At 37.0% G+C, this 18,610-nt stretch overlaps 1 protein-coding gene across 6 annotated transcripts; it reads left to right on the top strand.

Annotated features, from left to right (window-relative positions):
- The first annotated feature begins 1,814 nt into the window (after positions 1-1,814).
- On the top strand, positions 1,815-12,725 carry LOC113678866 (trace amine-associated receptor 7e). Of its 6 annotated transcripts, none has more exons than XM_089214918.1 (4): positions 4,004-4,140; positions 4,865-6,450; positions 10,037-10,491; positions 10,945-12,725. In XM_089214918.1, the coding sequence occupies exons 3-4, from the start codon at positions 10,041-10,043 to the stop codon at positions 11,469-11,471; spliced, it is 978 nt and encodes a 325-aa protein (XP_089071044.1). In that variant the 5' UTR covers positions 4,004-4,140; positions 4,865-6,450; positions 10,037-10,040; the 3' UTR covers positions 11,472-12,725. The 6 variants fall into 6 exon arrangements, with proteins under 6 accessions (XP_027051585.2, XP_089071044.1, XP_089071043.1 ...); XM_089214917.1 differs by lacking the exon at positions 4,865-6,450 and adding an exon at positions 4,684-4,833 and having other exon boundaries at positions 4,010-4,140; XM_027195784.2 differs by lacking the exons at positions 4,004-4,140; positions 4,865-6,450 and adding an exon at positions 1,815-2,550.
- Positions 12,726-18,610: the final 5,885 nt, after the last annotated feature.

The following is an 18,610-nucleotide window of genomic DNA, read 5'->3' as shown; positions in this document are numbered from 1 at the left end:
GTCTATCATCTCTTGAATAATGGTTATTAGTAGGTACTAAAACAGTGGATAACGCTGAATGTGCACTCTGATTGGCTACAAAACTCTGAATATCCTTTGCTATTCACCTCGGGGCATTTGTGCGAAGGATTTGCTCCCGAAAATATTGTAATCGTTGTAGGAATAAATGAGTTAAAATCATCTCAGTTTTGAGCAATATTATCTTACTGTTTTAGTATGATATTCACCTCAGTGTAAGTGGCTAGGGGTGGATAATTAATAATATGGAGCAGGAAAAGCCGATAGAAAAAACGTTCATTCTCGTTCGTCCATTAGCCATTTAAACCATTCTAAACTGATCCACTTTCTTGTGCCATAAACAATTTTTACTTTCGATTATGTGACACTGAGATTATCCTAAATCGTGACACCACAGTTATCTAGTAAAAACCAAAACAAAAACAACAATAGAGAGACGGGAAGGAGGTCTATACACAAAAAGGGGAAAAGATGTTTCCGTCTAACGGAAATGTTGTAACAAAACATCATAGAACTGACAAGCGGGAGGAGGGGGGGGGTCAAAAGAGACTAAGAAAGAGTAGAACTTTGGACCGTCCGTGTTTTTATCAAATGCAAATGCAGATGAATGATACTTGCTTCACATTTGTATAAATAAAACTTAAAAATGGAAAAGCTATAGTCCACAAAAATCAATGGCGTGTAAATCTTGGTAAAATTTGACATTAACTTCCTCAAAAGCTAACAAATAAGCTAAAAATGTAAACGTTTTCACTCCAAGTTAAGTAAAATTTGAGGGAGCTCTGAATGTTTTCAACAATATTGGTGTGATCGTGCGATCCTTAGACTACTTTTGTAGACATTTGTAGACATTTTTATTTTCATTTAATATTTTTCTTTTAACCAGAAAATGTTGTGAAACACTGATGGGGAAAGTGCTTCCGAAACATCAAAAAGTTGTCAAGTCTCAGTTTAACGCACAAATTATCAACTGTCGACTCTGAGTTAATTCATGACCATTCATGGAAATTGTAAATTGAGCTCAGAGCACTCTGATGCCTCCAATAACCGGTATATAAAAGCTGCTTTTCAAGCTAAAAACTTGAGATCTCGAGTATCTCAGTACTTACAGGCTATATCATCACATGTACCAACTCTGCCACTTCGTTACGAACGATTTAAAATGTATTAGCCAGAACTAGTATTAAATCTAAATGGTTCAGAGTGAATCTTATTAGTTAAGGTGCCAATTTAACCAATAATCTGAAAATTTTCGCTTTAGTATTGGTCTGACTCTTGATTAAAAGCGTCAAAGTTAAAAAAACCCAGAATTGACAAGTATTAGAACTTCAACCATTAAAGAAACGAGGTGAAAGTGATACTGTAATCTTAAATGACATTGCATTTTTTCTAACTTCACGCGCTTCTACTTCTCAAAGAAAAACCACTACCTCTAAAGGAAATACTATCGGTTTACCTAAAAGCAGTAAAGATCAAAGAAACACAATTGATTCTTTCCTAAACACCAGCAAATAAGCTCGCTTTGGATCAAGAACTAGTGTCTGTGACAAGTCGCTGCCTATGCAAACGGGCAACTCATAAATGTAGCCCTTTTCAGCCATATATCAGCATTCCGTCTTTCCTTTTCAGGAAATATGGACTGGTTTACCTAAAAGCAGTAAAAACCAAGGAACACATTTTATTCAATCTTTAATAAAAGCAAGGAAGAACGCTTTGCGGGATCAGGTGACTATGTCATTCTGATGATTTCTATAGGAAAAGGCAACCCATTGAAAAAACGTTTCTCCGCCATGTTTCACCGTTTCCTCTCGACTTTAGACGGTCTAAACCGTTATCATAAGTACGGTTCTTGAACAGCTTCAGGCGTCAGAAAGGCCCTATATATTTGACTAGTAATTAACGATAGCGTACGATGATGACTCATGATTTAATTGGGAGGACTTTAATGGCACCCGAAAAGAAAATAATGCAAGAATTCAGTCTTTTTTTCCTAACTCAACACTGTTCACTCCGCCGAAAAGAAAGAAAAAAAACAAGAAAAACAGATAGGAAGAAAACTTTAGCTCTGATTAAGGCAGGTGATGTTGATCGATGTTGTCACAACAGTGACGGGCGATGTTGTCACTATTTGAAGGGCGAATGGTGATCGCTAATGGTCCTAATGGCGAATGGTGATCGTTAGACAGGTGATGACCGAGAATCGATTTTAGCAGTCATTCAGAGAGGTTTATGCAAATTTTATGGCCCTTTTCTATAAACGTGTGGGGAACAAATTATATAGAGGCCATGTGCACAATTAATAACTGATATTGATTTCATACGTAATTTGAGACCGATATAACTTAATGTTTAATACCTGATGCAAATAGCTTGCAACGGAAACGCCACTGAGTGTTGCCATTAAAATGATTAGGAATATTATCGATTAAATATACACCTCTCCTTGAGTAGAGGGTAGCTGAAAGCACCATTAGTGCTGCGATTGATGGTTGATTTCCTCGCTTTGAACAAGGGTTTGAGCTGGTGTGGAAGGTGAGAAAGACAGGCTAACGTGTATTGCATCGAGTAGGTCTGTTTCGTGAGGTAATCATTTTGTAGACAGAAGTTCAGGACTTTAAGTCAAATGTTTTCTGGGACCTGATCTAAAATTGTGACCCTAACAGTTGCTCCAAACTAAAATTTAGCTTTAAGTAACTGAAATCGATAATCGATTATTCGTAAAAAAAAAATTAGATAGATAGATGGTCAGTAACGAATGAGTTTGTTTGAAAAAAGGAAAAAAAAGAAAAGTCAGGGCATTTTTTTTTAAACAGAGATCGATACCCTAAAATATTGTCATGTCATCAAACAGTGGTTGCTTAAGAACCAGTCACATTGTGACGTCGACCAATCGTAACGAATTAGATTAACAAAAGGAGAGAAATGAGAGGAGCTGTAATGAAGAACAGGGAGGCAACAACATTTTGCCTCATTGCCTTAGATTTGTAGTAACTCGGTCTTAACAACTTGAACCATAACCAGAAGCCATTCCAGGAGTAGGTCAGAAACTGAGTAAAACTGAAATTAAGTCCAGTTTCATAGTTTTGTATAAAACGAAACTTTAACTGACCGCGGTTCTGATTAATGTGCTCCACAAGTTTATTCCAAGCGACAGATGCCAGAGAAATAAATGTTAACAAAAAATTTATGAATACAAGTAGCCGCATTTCTCAATATGTAAACTATCATTACGAATCTTTGCAAACGAAATAGATTTTCCTCAATATACAAGTTTTTAAAACTCATTAAATCGTCTTATGGTTCTTGAAACACTCAGGCTTTTAATACGTGCAAAGATAATTCCAGTACGTTCCTCACAAGGAATAAACCACATTTAATTCTATTTCACGCAAAGTTTTGGGAAAATTTATTGCAATAAGATCAATTCAAATACAAAAAGCGCCGACGGAATGACTTTTCTCCAATTTCAAATACTATTATATTGATGTCGAATTTTACTGACTTTTATTTTAAAAGGCACTAAGATATAATTTCCGCTTTCCAAAAGTGTTGAAATGATTACGTCACACAAATGCATCGCCTTCACAATAATCGATTCAGAACAATTATACAAATTGAAAATAAAATTTAGTACTATCTTCTTTTTTTTCAGTAATTTGAATTAGGTGAATGGCAATAGAAAAATAAAGTGGTTATGATCAACGCAAACCAAATGTAAAATTCATCCGTTTCATGTTAACAGACATTTTACGGCAGCTCTGTAATGGAAAAGGGTCGCTCCTGCGCTCAATTCGATTCCGATTTTGAAAAATTGACAGAAATGCTTCATGTTAATTAGTGCACATCAATTTAAAAGGTTTTAAAACAATTAGGTCTGACTATTTCTAACAACAGTTCAGTGCAGTTAAATTGCCATGAAGAAGCTGAATCGGGAACAAAGGTGACGTTTAAAACCCTCAAGTTCATTTTTCAGCGTGTAAACCCGACTTATTTCTTCTTAAGATAACCAGAAGCCGCAAAATTTCTTGCTGCATACGACCACTGGTTTAACAGGATTCTCGTCGCTTTCTCTTTCGATCCAACTCTCCCAATGCACGCGAAGCTCCTCTGGAACTGATCCAGGTAATGGCCGACGTTTTGTATTGGCAGAAATCACTTACACATTACGCTTATGATAAAGAAAAAGGCGCAGTAATTTCAAAGATGCAATTTAAAAAAAAGAAAAGGTCATATCAGTCACTAAAGGAGAAACACTGAGGTGAAAACGAAGGTGGAAATGGAAGATAAAATGATACAAGATCATAGCATGATCCTAACAAAATTACAGATGGAAATCTTGGGGGGAATTTGTTCGGCTTCATAATTTAATTTTTAGAAGAGTAGCAACGTGTCTAGATGTATAGTAAGAGACGAAGGAAAGGAGCTTTTGAGCGGTTGTAACGCCAGGAAAAAGGACTGGCAAAGAAATAATTTACAACCGAGGAAAATTGAATTTCCTAATATCCGAGTATCACTGTCATCTCTGTCAGCATCACCATGCTCAGCATCGTTGTCAATACCAACAACATTTTCATAATGATCTTCATCGGTTTTCATACCGTCCCCTCGGCTTTCCTGAATTAATTTCTTGTTAACAACCATGATATGGTTCATGCTTCTTTTCAGCTACATCTTAATGGTTTGTAGTGGCCCATTTGGTTTCCTCTGACTATTCTGTCCATGCAAACCTGGTAGAAATGAATGTTAGCGATGTTTTGAAAGTCATGAGGTCTACGTTGACAGAGGTTTCAAATGAGGATCTTTAGTGCACAAATGGTGAGGAAAATGATTCATTTTTTAATTTTAGGAGCGGATATTGGAAATAGATGTTCGTAGATAGATATCCACCGAAACTGTGAGGTTAAAATGATATGAAGATGATGATATGATAGAAGGAAAAAGTTTTTATTTTCATGGCACAGTTGTTACAATCAGGACTCAAGAACAGCGTATGAAAAACCAAAGTAATTATAACAGGCAATCAGAGCAAAGGGAAATATGTGAAAAGAAGAAACAAGAAACAAGAAGATACAGTTTATGAAAAACCGGAGTTATCACTATGACAGGCAATCAGAGCAAAAGGAAATATGTGAAACCAAGCTAATTATAATTCAAAGTAAAAATATGCAAACTGCTTCAAGCGCGGGAAGACGCGAGTCACCAAGTCGTTACTGGTTTTAGGTTTGAATCTGATTGGTTGAAAGATGGCGGCGCGAAGTTCCTGGACCAATTACACAGCAAAGTAAAATAAATTGAAGCAGTCTCGGATTTACTTCCCACACTCTAATGAAAATTCCTCTGATTCGAAAGAAAAGCAAAACATCATCAAAAGATAATGAGTTTTTTTTAGTGTTAATTAGGTCTAATTCTTGAGCATAAATTTGACCACATTTCTAAGTTCTCTTTTGGTGGTAGAAGATTCGTGTTCCAAGGGTTTGGACAGAGTATAGTGGATGTTAAAGCTGAGAATCATAAGATTAGTGAGCGACAGGCCAAGTACGAACACACCAAAAGTAGAACAAACTTTAAAGATCAATAGCTGATTTAAACACGACTGGCAAACTCACAGAATAAAAAATCGACAAGTGATGTACAATGGCTTAGCAACCACTCCTGCGAGGCAATCTGAGGCAGCCAGGCTAGGACTGAAGGCTAAATACACCCCATCCCTCCGCCCCAGGTTTCTCTGGCAATTCCCAAACGAGTGTCTTAGGGAAATTTTCAATTGGGAGTAAAGAGAAACTTACAGTTGATTTGATTTAACTTGATTTCGCTCTGTGATTGGTCTAGAAAACCCGCGCCACCCTCTCAACAAATCAGATGCATTGTATTTTCCCGCCCTTATGATGACTTTAGATTTGGCCTTTGTCACTCAGTTAAAATCTGCTCTAACTTAATTTTAAACTAACAGTGGCTTGTTTTCTTGATTAAGTTTGGTTAAAACATATAACTTAATTGTTTCAAAGAATCTTGGGATTTTAAAAAAGGTGCCCAGTATTATCATGTACATATAAAAATGCAAAATGAGGGGATTTTCCATGATATTTACCAGTTATGATCTACATCATGATGCATATTTAAATGTAATTTAAAATTTAAATCAAGTCGCGTTTATATTAAAATTGCCAAAAAAAAAAAAAAAAGGATTTTAAAAGACATGAAAACCATTTCAAAGAAACGGAAAAAAAATTGCTTAATGTGCAAGTGACGTTACTTCTACTTCAGCTGTCTTCTGATGACGCGGTCTGCATAATTATTTTGGAATTTTTGATATACATTATTTATGAAAACGTTGAAATAACCTTCATCTAGGAACACCGCCATCTGTTACTCCTTTTGTACCCTCTGGGCAATCTTTAAATGTGTCGCCAATTTAAACAAGCTGCATGCATCGTAAGTAGTCTTCAGCAAGCATATCACTTACTGCATCTTTACTTTTAAATATCAGTAATTTGAAATCACAATTTCGTATACGTTCATGAGATCCGTGCATCCGTTCCTTTATCAATCTGCTTTTCCAGTTTTGCTTCGGACAAAAGCCTTGTCGCTCTACTTTAGTTTTAAGTCTAAATAACTTGTATCAACTGAAGAAGCAAGATAGTTCACAAGAGGTTTTTAGAAAACTCGTTAGAGCTAAAGCAAAGAGACTTTTCGAAAAATATTTATCAAAAAATATAAATTACATACCAAGAAAACCCACCACGGCAAACGTATCGTTACGTCTAAGATTCGAATTAGATATTAGCTGATAACTTCCAGCTTCCATAACTAACAGGTTGAAGAATTACTTGAATCAGAAGAGGTACATGTTTTACCTTGCTATAGAAATACGATTTGTGGACTGAAAATCAAAGTAGAACCATGGAGCCACCTCACTCGCACCTCATTGAAGCAAGGCTGTCATTTGCTGTCATTTCTGATGCGGCACGTATTTAAATGATCAAGATAAATTCTTAGAATCGCATAATTTTGTTTGATTCAACATCATGAAGAAGAGATCAATTTTATTTCTTAACATCAAAGCGTTCGCCTTCTAGTTTTAATTGAATATATCCGCTAAAGGGAAAGAAGCTATCTTACTGATTGTGCGGCTAGTGCCAGGCTGAAAGCATCGAGGTTAGTCTGTCGAAAAACGTAGCAAAAAAATAACAATTATTTCTTGATCTTTATAATCGGGCAGTAGCAGAGGACATATTTTGGTATTCTTTCTTAGTAAGTGAACTGTATGCCCTTTTTCACTTTTATTTGACTGCAAAAAAGAAAAAATAGGGTGGGATTCAATGATGAATTTGGCATCGCTTGAAAACGTAAGAAACTCTGGTAATTTCGAAGTTTTAGACAGATGTTATTTTAACTCTTCCTTCATGTCATGTCACGATCAGGTTTATAGCGCGGAAACAGCATTATCCTCAGAAAAATAAGAATGCTAATCCTTTTGGGACCTCGTCAGAGATCAGTAACAAATATGGGGTTAATTTGGAAGGTATCTGATGAAAGGTTTCCATTTCACATAACACGAATTCTTATCACAGCTGGATCTTCGATGACCCTCATTAGAATCTTACTCTTTAGCTTAAATCTATTATCCTTGCTGTACAACACTGAATAGGATTGAAGAATGGATCCGCAAAGATAACAACTGTAGAGCGAAATAACCCTCAGGAGGAAGAGAGGTGTTATTTAAATTATTTGTAAGAGCGCAAATTTGATCTCAGCTTCTAAAAATTTGGAAATACTTATAAATAGATGCTTATGTAGCAAACCGTAAAAGCTATTTTTTCAGAAAACGCAAGCTACCTTGCAGTTTCATTTTTGTAGTTCAAACGATATATATTTCTTCACAAATAAACAAATCTGTTGATATGCGTTTGGACTAAAACACGTTGAAGCGGGGCAAAAAGGAATTACCAATGCTAAGAAGAAACTCAAGATTTAAAATGTTGTAATGAATTTCCTAAATTCTAACTTTATAAATTTTTTAATTAAACTTATTTTTGATGAAAATTCATTTCTTTTTATTCAAACTACCTCATTTGTCGTCGTGATTTGTCAAAAAACGTTTGTAAACTGGTAGTAAATTATACGGCTAAGCTTTTCCTCGGCCTTTCGATAACCTTCTTTTCGGCTTTATTAGTTATTATACAATGTAAAAGACACCTGCCAAAGAATATTGTAATGAACCTCACCATCTAATATTTTAAAAGAACTAGGCCAGGCCGGTTCAGCCAATGGCATGGCCTGTTTATTGCCTCTTGTACCAAGATGACTTAGCCAATCAAGGTGACTAGACTTTATTGAATTGTGTCATCTAAGAGTCACAAGATTACGACTGAATGGCTGATTAATGCGTGGGATGTTGGCAAATGAATACCTGCCTTTAACAGTAAAAGGTAAGTATAGCAAGCAAATATCAAAATTGAGGTCAGCAAGGATAACACCTTAAAGGATTTTTCCAGTGAAGGATTAATAAGGCTTGGTCAGTCTTGACTTAAAACTGTTTTACACTTTCACTAAAATCATGTTCGTTCACCGCCCATGATATATTATTTATATCAATAGGGAAATTATCTTGCAGCCGGATATTGAAAATTTCAAAAGATCTGTCGATGATATTTTGACAAGGTCATTGAAGTTATCTATAATAAAAGCTGACAGGTTTCACTTGAGCTCCAATGTAAACTTAGCATCGCGCCCTGCTTGATTTGCTTGTTTGCAGTATTTAAAACAATTCACCGTGACTCGCATCTGACAGCGAAAACAAGAATATTTTTTTCAATCTCGGTAAGTATTATTTTCCAAAGCTCCAAGTTATTTAATGTTTTTGACATTGCTTTTATAGGTTTTTATCGCTACCTTTGTCAATCATAGATAAAATACGTATTTAGTCCTTTTTTTATCGAAATAACAATGCTGAAAAAAACGCAGGGAGTATCGAATCGCCTACATTATTTCAACTCTCAAATGCTGTGGGTTTATAGAGATGTTTTACTGACATAGTGAAATTTTTTTTCATGTGTCCGTTAATCAAAAAAGAGGGTTGCTAAAAATGTTTCAGCTCTTGCATTTTCGATGCCCGAAGCGAATCTTGGAAAACAAAATGGTGAACGCTACTTGGGTGTGAAAGAGTTTACTTTTCCACACCATGACTTAGTTACAGTGTACCTTCAGAAGAATGTTGAGTCATGTGGCGACCAAATAATTGCCATTATTTCGGTAGCAAATTTTATAATTTAAAGATCATCAGTCATCCACCTAACGAAGATGCATGATACGAGGTAAAGGAAGAAAGATTCTGAGTTTCATGAGGATTCGAACGCTAGACCTTAAGATTTCGCGCTTGAATGCTCTACTACTGAGCCACGGAAAAGTCAATAATGAACTGAGCCACTATTTGGTTCAGACATGTTTCTTGCATACTGCTTTATCAGCAATGTCAAAATTGTCACGGGTGGAAATAGATCGGAATGTAAAGTTCTCGAAGCAAAGTCTAGAGCTAGGGAAATGTTCAAAGTGCTCAACGGCTTGTCTCCAAGTTGTCTCGCTGACCTATTCTTGAGAAAGAATGAAATTTCAGGGGCTCCTCGGACTTACTGCATTTTCCCTTACCCAAGATCCAACACCTAAAAAAAGAGGCTTTTTACAGTTGTGCTAAACTATGGAACTCACTCCCTTAGACATTTGATTCTGGAATTCATTAGTTACCATTATTCAATACTAAATTTAACGCTCACACTCTCTCACTATCTTAGACTCGCGCAATTATTAAATTTTAAATTTACTGTCTCTAACCTCACGCCCTCCGCGGGAACCAGTTTTGTTGACGGGGAAAGTGTGTTTGAAATAATTTCCTTTACGTTAACTTACTTACTAAGCTTTATTCCTCATGGAGACTCAGATTTTCCCTTGCTTCGTACTCCTTGAAAGGCGATTGACATATATCTTCATCTCATGACAATTTGGTCTTTTTGTTTTTTAACAGACACATGGGTGACAAAGAAAGCGAAGTTAGCTTATGCGGTGTGCCTGAGTGGTTCGGACTCCCAGAGAACAGCACAGCTTCGTACGTAAACAATATCTTCGTCGCCGTATTTACAGCTCTCTTGTGTTGTTTCGCAATCTGTAGCAACTTGCTCATTATTGTGACAACTGTGAAAACTCCGTCATTACAGAAGCCATGCAATATTCTGCTGTGTAGCTTGGCTGCTGCAGATTGGCTTACTGGTCTAACATCTATGCCAATGTTCGCCGCTTTGAGGTTGATAATTCACCGTGTTCCCTCGACATGCAGTTATCAAGAAGACCTTTTTACCGCCTTCTATGCGTCTATCATGTTAACATCTGGATGGTCGTTTGCTATTTTAACTTTCGTCAGCTTTGATCGCCTCAATGCATTGTCAAGACCAATTTCCTACCGTCTGCGTGTAACTGTCGAAGGTATTTCATTCATTTTTTTCCGTATTTATAACTTAAGCATCAGCACGTTCAGAAGGTCTCAGAATGTAGGTTGTAAAATATCCAAGCTGACTTACAGTAGAAAACTTTGCTAATGATTTAACTTCCACTGAAAAACTTTTAGGAGACTCAAATAAAACAATTTCCCTAAAAACTGACTCGCTAGTATTTGAATAAGAAGCGAACTCGTCAGATTATTGATGCAAAACTCCAGGAAGAAGAAATTTACAGATGTAAATGAAAAGGATGAGCTTAAAGGGAAATTCTTCAGCAGTAAGTTTCCTTGAAAAGTGTACTTGACAAGTTTTCTTCCGTAAGTGTGAAGCAAGCAATTTTCTTTTCTTAACTCGTACAATTATCAAGTGACACTTCATGCCCATGTGATAGAGACCTCACACGAGTTATCTGATACATAGATGTTCTTAATTCTCTTAGGGACAGTAAAGACGATGTCTTTTATTGGAGTAAGTTGGTTTTTGCTAACAATCTTAGCTCAATTACTCCTATCCTCGATACTGGAATTAGTATTTTCCATGACATTGATAGCCATATTCATAGTCATCCCGACTGTAAACCACATAAGAATGTACCTAGCAATCCGCCGCCACAATAAGGAGCTCAGACGATCGGTTGCGTCAGTGAGGCTGACAACTGTCTTACGAAGGGAGAAGAAGACTGCCATTGACATGTTTGTTATTACTATGGTTCTCCTGCTGTGTCTGGTACCGGCAATTTTGATCAAGCCGACACAGGTTCCTTTCCCAAGAGTTTACTCTTTTTTGCAGCCTTGGTCCATAGCAATGGTGTTTTCAAACTCTGCTTTGAATCCCCTGATTTACACATTAAGAAACCAAAGTCTTAGGGATGCAATGAGGAATGTCATTCTGAGGCGAAATAGGAGAGCGATTGGAATTATTACCAGCGAGAGCGGTGGCAGAACTCAGGAGCTGGTCATGTTCTAAACAAGAACAAACGACAGGCGATTGCACTGATTGGGTGCAAAGTGAACCGTACCACATATGAAAGCATCGAAGCGTTCTGTCGGTTGTTAAATTGGAGAGCTATTGCAGAAAACAGGAGTTAGCGGTTGACCTTTGAAGAGACCATTTTAGTTGTTAAAACATGAAGTAATTCTTTAATAATCTTCCCGACGTTATATATATATATATATATATATATATATATATAAATATGTTTGTATTCACACTTCGTAAATAGTGTTAGTTTTTTTTTCATCACAACCATCGTCATTGCCATTTCTAACAATAATAATTATTATATCAAATTGAATTTATCAATGTCATTACTATTGATAAATTCAATTTTTCGATACAACTGGCCTAAATATTCGCTCCAAGAGTTGTTAGTTTACAACGTAACTCATCGAAAAATGGGAAAGGCCTCATTCGGCGCGAGGAACCGTGGCGCTCTGATATCTTTGAATCATATCAAATACTCTGGCGCTTGGCGCGGTAAGAAAAAAAGCTTTTACAAATTTCTTATAAAACCCGAATATACCTTTTAGCTCTGTGGTCACGTAGCTTGACATGGGTAAACAATTATTCCAAATGGTTGCTCAAGCAAATTCATGTTGCGGTTATGTTACGGACGAAATCTATCCTTCTCTTGCCGGAATTGTCATATTCACAGATAAATCGACTCTCAAGAGACTGCGGTAAAAAAGAAATCGGCGACTAGGTGGGGTTTATAGTAGCCGATCGAAATTAAGTTCGTTATTGAGAATGAAGACAACCTAGAGTTGGAACTGAAACAAACTGGTGATCACTCGATCTTCAGAGATCATAAAAAGGTCATGAAACGAACACGAAAGGGAAGCGAATATATCACAACTACATAGTTTTAGCGATTTGGGAATTTTAGATTCTCTCTTCTGCGCTACTTAGCAATTTAGTCGTGTTATGTAATGTACAGTGAAAGGCCCAGAATCAAAAATCATATTTAGAAGTAGTACAGTACAGTACAGTACAGTACAGTAGTTTATTAAATTTTCTAAAACTCTTCTGTTCTGAATTAATTTTACAATCAATGATGAAAAAATTGGCATGCAATGCAAGCAAGAGTAATTTTTTTTATGGATGGGTGGGTTGAGACGGGAGCCTAAGTAATTGACGATTGCATTTTTATGAAAGGAAAAGAGCATTTACTTTCAAAAGATTCCAATGAAAAATATCGTTCAATAAACTCAGGCACAGGTATTTTATGGTCTATTACTACTGGTGTCTGAATAATTGTAAGAAAAAATTATATGCATTGCTGCCAGGCTAAGACAATGCTGAATGCCGTTCCCTCTATCAGAAACAAATTCAAAATAATCCGGTTACAGCTCTTTGCCAAAAAACATTATTCTACAAAATTTTCCTTTGGAAAGCAAACCGAGACTCTTTCTTTTTATCTACAATAGTCTCTGAATAAAGATACTGTGCGCTCTCCGTTCATATTTCAAAGGCTTTTACATGGACCTAACAACGTGGGCTCCTTATTTGGTTGTTGCCTGTCTCAGCTTTGTTCCGTTTCGTTCGGAATACTTGATAACATGCAGGTTGATTACAATGAAGGACACGTGATGGAAACGTTAGGGCACAAGAGAATTACGTGGCAATTTGACAAACGGTAGCATCTAGTTTTATGTCAAATTTTTTCAGCGGGAAAGGATTATGTCATAAAATATAGTTTGTTTACTGGAAAATGGCATTTCATCTAAGAAACTCTTCTCCATAGTGACAAAGAAACACGTAATTATGTCAGAAAACAAACATGTAATGTAACATGAAAACAAGATGTAATACAAGTAGAAAATTCCAGGAGCAAAGAAACTGATATAGGCGCAGAAAGTAAATATGACTTGGTAATATTTTCAACCTTTGCCGAAAGAGCAATCACAAGGCAAAATATAAATTATCGACGACATATGCCTCATGCAAATGCTTTACGCAAAACAAGCCCTTCCTAAACAAACGCTCTAATAATAATTTCGTGTTAGGCCTTGAGCTGACGGTGGGTGTGTTGTAAGTAAAGGAGCAGTACACAAAACACTTTTACACCTCCAAGTGGTTGAAAAATACCTTAACCACCTTTCTATCCCTGACAGACCATGACGACGAAGTCCTCACGAAGGACATGAACTGGGTTGATGAGCTCACAATTCTTTGTTAATGCCATTCTTGCGGTGTGTCAATGTTGGATTGATTCCATTGCAGCATTTTACTGTTCCCTAGTTTCATGACATGATTGGCATGAGAGACGATACTCTGACGCTCTGATTGGTTCGGGCATACCCCAGTGCTGTGATCTGATAGGTGCGAGATACTTACCCTAATGCGCCGATCCAATTGGTGCGACATATCACTCAATACGCTAACATATCGTAATTAATTTTTTTAATGAAAAGAACATCTCAAAAAGTCTCATTACAATAACTATCGAGAGACAATAGACTAATTTAGTCAAATAATGGCATCCAATTTTGAGACTGTTGTTTCTTGAAATTGCGAGAGCGTCATTCCCTGAAACAGGGGGGAAAGCCAGGCTAATTAACGAAATAAAATAATTCGTTTCATTTTGAATCTAATAAAACAGAAATAAAATCTTAATCTCCTATCATGAGTCGAACAATGACCTCTGAACCTCGCGCTCCGATGCTAAACCTCAGTCAGTTGCAAGGAAGTTGGATAAAAGTGGTCTATCTGCCATGTTCATATCAGACAGGCGTTCTACATTTAATAAAGAATCGAATCTCTCGTTGACAAAAAGTAGAGCTTAACTAACTGATAATCTTCTGTAATAAAAACAAAAAAGTAGAAAAACAAGCTCTCTGAAATATAATTTTGTACTGGAAATTGAATAAGGGTACTGATACATAACGGAAGTTGGAAAAGAATGAAATACATTTTTAAGTTAACTTATAGGCTCGCTGACTTCCTACTTCCACAGTTCGTTCATATTGGATATCACCCTTCCGTTGTCGTCTTCTTTGATTCTCTTCAATAGAATATCCATAAAATCCAACGGTTTGAAAATGTCGATTTCTAATAGGGCCATTTCCTCTTTGGACAGATTGTACCATCCTGGAGCCAACTTTTGGTGCTGAGGGAGGGTTCCACCACAGTAACTCGACAGATTCTCTCCAACTTCGTCTTCTTGAGCGTGAGTGTTGTGTGCGAATATTTCATTTTTTCGGTGTCGTTTTCCAGCCTTAAAAAATTCGAGCTTGCTTTCATCACGGTGAGCGTGTATTCCAGTAGCGCACAAGTCAGTCATCATATTCTCTTCTAAGCGATCGAACCCAGAGTCGTCTCTCAAGCTTGATATCACGTCGTAACGGTTAACTGTCAGAAATCATCAAAATGAGTGTGCGGCATCCAATTTATATCTACGAACACCGTTTGGAACCGTCTATCAATAAATACAAATGATTGTTACGTAACACTAGCGTTATGTTAACATGTTACGTAACTATAAAGGGGGCAAGTTTCTAACGAAACTGTGGGAGAGTGTAACAGGGTAATTTAGCATTATCAAATGATCTGATCATGTAAATTGGCCACCGTCAAGAGTTTAAAAGCTGAAGTTTCGAGCGTTAGCCCTTCATCTGAGCTCTTTCTTTTTTTTTGCGTTCGACCGAGTTTTTTCTTCCAAAGTACATTTAATGTTGCGTAACAACTACTTGTACTTTCTTGAACTGAATGTTACGCAACAACAACAAAAAGGTTCACGTGAGTCAGGGCTACCTGTGGTATTTAAAGTTGTCTGATTTTCTGACACGGAAGGTTCCAATAGCAGTTATACCACAGGTGCCCCAACCTCCATGAGAGCATGTGCCTCGTTGTTACGTAACAAAAATGCACACTTACCTGCTATCCAGTGACGTAGGGCGTCTACCTGTTGTTTTCACACCTTGTCACGTAAAGTTCTGGACGCTATTTTTTCCTTAAAAAAAATGAAACGTGAATGTTTGTGAATGTACTGTGAGGTTGATTTTCGTCCTTGGCAGTTTCTTGGCTTGCGTTTGGAAGCAGGAAATTTTCGTGCATAACTGAGTGGTTCAAACATGTACAGTCATAATGACGCACGATTTTTAATCGCCTTCTTAGGAAATGGCTGGCAGGTTAAAGTAACTAATTTGAAATTACGTCAGCTTTAGAAACTATCAACGATTGCCAATTTACCTCATCATCTAATCTGAAAGATGTTTGCCATGACAAGTCACGGAAAGAAATCAATTAGGGTAGGGTGGGTGCTGTTATGTTTTTCTGAATTTAGTTCTCTACTCATTTGAAGCCGGGCGCACTGGTCGAATTTTAGTTAATTTAGCAGGAAATCTGTCATCACTTCAGTGAGAAAACTGCGCCCGATGGTTTTGTATCTAACCAAAAGCAAAACAAATTTTGTTAGCCAAGTGCGCCTGGCCCTCACATCACCAAAAAGACAATGCAAAGTTAAGTGACTTATGATCCTCTCTTCGTCGGCGTTGCTAAAAGCCTCCGTTAACTCAACTCGTTAACACAAGAAACGGAGCGTTCCAAAAACGATGCGTTTTCAAAATACTCCATATTGAGGCCATTTTCGAAAGCCTCCGTTTTCATCGCCGTTTTATTTCACGTGCTACTGTGGATGATATGCAGACACACATAGAAAAGTAAACTCCTTCTTTCTCTTATTTCCCCTTTCCTTCCCTTACACACACTTTACACACTTTCTTTTTCTTTTTCTTACAAAATAATTTAGATCATGTTGACCCGCAGATAGCAAATTTGCTATTCGAGGCGGGTCAATCATCAACAAACATTATTTACAATATATAAAGAAAATTAAAAGCTAAATAGTTAGATATTGTTAAATTATAAAAAGAAGCATAACTGGCAAATACATCAATAGTTGTTCAATAAAGTATAGAAGCAAATAAATTAGTACTGAAAGCAATCGGATCAATCTGTTTTAATTATGCAGTCGTTAAGTTTAGAGGAGATCTTTTCAACATCAAGATAAGAATCTTCATTATCTAGTATCTGAAATAAAGACGTTTTAATTTGTTTATTAAAGGAATGTTTTGATAACGTTTTGAATTCTTTCGGTATCTTATTCCAAATTTTGACACCAACACGCGAGAAAGCCTTTTTTTGTAGGTTAAGTCTAGAGTACTTTGTACTAAAGAGCTGCGATTTGGATGATCGAGTACTGTAGGTATGAATATGAGATGTTCCCTTTGAACATCGTTCGCGTAGCCATATTCAGTGATGTTCTAACCAAAACCACAGAGACACTCCACACTTTAATTAACCAATCCTACAGTTTAGTGGAAGCTAACTCACGTCTAATTGGATCTGCTGGCAGTTTTTTTTAAACATATTTCTTTTTTTCCGTTCGTACTGGCCCGAGTTTTACTTAAAACGTGCCGAGAGAAGGAAAGGCTGCACTGTTACTTTGTCACAAACGACTAATAATGTGAACAGCTTTAGTCTTGCAAAAAGGATCTTGGCTTTAGGAAGCAGTGTTATAGTTTCCATGACGAAAATGATAGGCTTACTGGCAAAGCTATGGCCACTCATGAAAGGTTCCTTTATTGAGCAGAACCGTCTAGCTGGATGATCAGTGAATCCACTTCAGAAAGGGAGGAAAAATTTATTGCGACAGAACAGTCTTTCAAGTGCTATGTTGCACGTGATTCGATTATGAGAGAGGCCATCATTCACAGAACAAATTGAACTCAAGGATGCCAGTAACAGGAACAAGTCAGTTTTAAAACTCTGTAATGAACTTAGAGTTCATAACAAACAGTCTCAGCGAAGAAAAATTAAAGAAAACTCTTTCACCGCATTCCACCTCAGCTTTTCCAGCTAACTTACAAACAAAAACAAAAAGCATATAAGATTACTCACTTAACTTTATTGCCATTCACACTTCTTTTGAATAAATATAAATAAATCCACCCTTCCTTACATAGCATAATAAAAGCATCTAATGCGTACAACTGTTGTCGAACACACAAGGCTAGTTCATTACTTTTCACCCTTTTAGTATGTATCAAAAAATATAACTGATCTTTACATTGTAACACCAAAAATAGACAAAACAAACTTTTTCTCACTGAGCATACCAGAGCTTAAAAGGTAATCCAAAAATCAGTGAACTTAAATAAGCAGAAAAAACGTTTAAAACATGTGCCATTCTCTCTGGCTGAGCTTTACAAAGTTTTACCCCCCCTCCCCCCCCCTCCCCCAAGAGGAGCGCAGATAAATGTCACGCAACATTACTTGGTGTCACACAGCAAAGCAACACCTCGAAGAATCCAGTGATCAGGATGCTGTGAAGTCTTCAGGCTCAAGCAGAAAATGTAAGTCAAGTCAGTACGTCTGGGCTTCTTGTACACAGGACACTCATAAAATTTCAGTGCGTCTGTGTTATTTTTGGGGTCCTTAATCATGGCGGTAGTATCAACCGCATAAATGTGCACCACACGAAGGGCAGTAAACAAAACTTTAGGGGAAGGCTCCGTGAACCTGCAGTTTCCTCGATCCCACTCAGCGCCATCCAGGAACAGGCCATGCACGTAGACTCCTTCCGCTGGCGATGACGACATATCTTCTTTCATCATCTTAGTGACGTCATTGGCAAGTGCAACGTTATCGAGGTTACAGCTCTTTGCCAAAAAAAATATTCTTCCACAAGATTTTGCTTTGGAAAGCAAACCGAGACTCTTTTTTTTTTTTTTTTATCTCCAATAGCCTCTGAATAAAGATATTGTGCGCTCTCCGTTCATATTTCAAAGGCTTTTACATGGACCTAACAACGTAGTCTCCTTATTTGGTTGTTGCCTGTCTCAGCTTTGTTCCGTTTCGTTCGGAATACTTGATAACATGCAGGTTCATTACAAAGAAAAGACACGTGATGGAAACGTTTGGGCACGAGAGAATTACATGGAAATTTGACAAACAGTAGCATCTAGTTCCATGTGAAATTTTTTCAGCGGGACGGGATTGTGTCATAAAATATAGTTTGTTTACTGGAAAATGGCATTTCATCTGAGAAACTCTTGTCCATAAGGACAAAGCAACACGTAACTGTATCGGAAAAGAAACATGTA

Source organism: Pocillopora damicornis, chromosome 8 (genome assembly GCF_964200805.1).
Source record: "Pocillopora damicornis chromosome 8, jaPocDami1.2, whole genome shotgun sequence".
Lineage (NCBI taxonomy): Eukaryota > Metazoa > Cnidaria > Anthozoa > Scleractinia > Pocilloporidae > Pocillopora > Pocillopora damicornis.
This window is presented reverse-complemented; position numbering and strand designations above follow the sequence as displayed.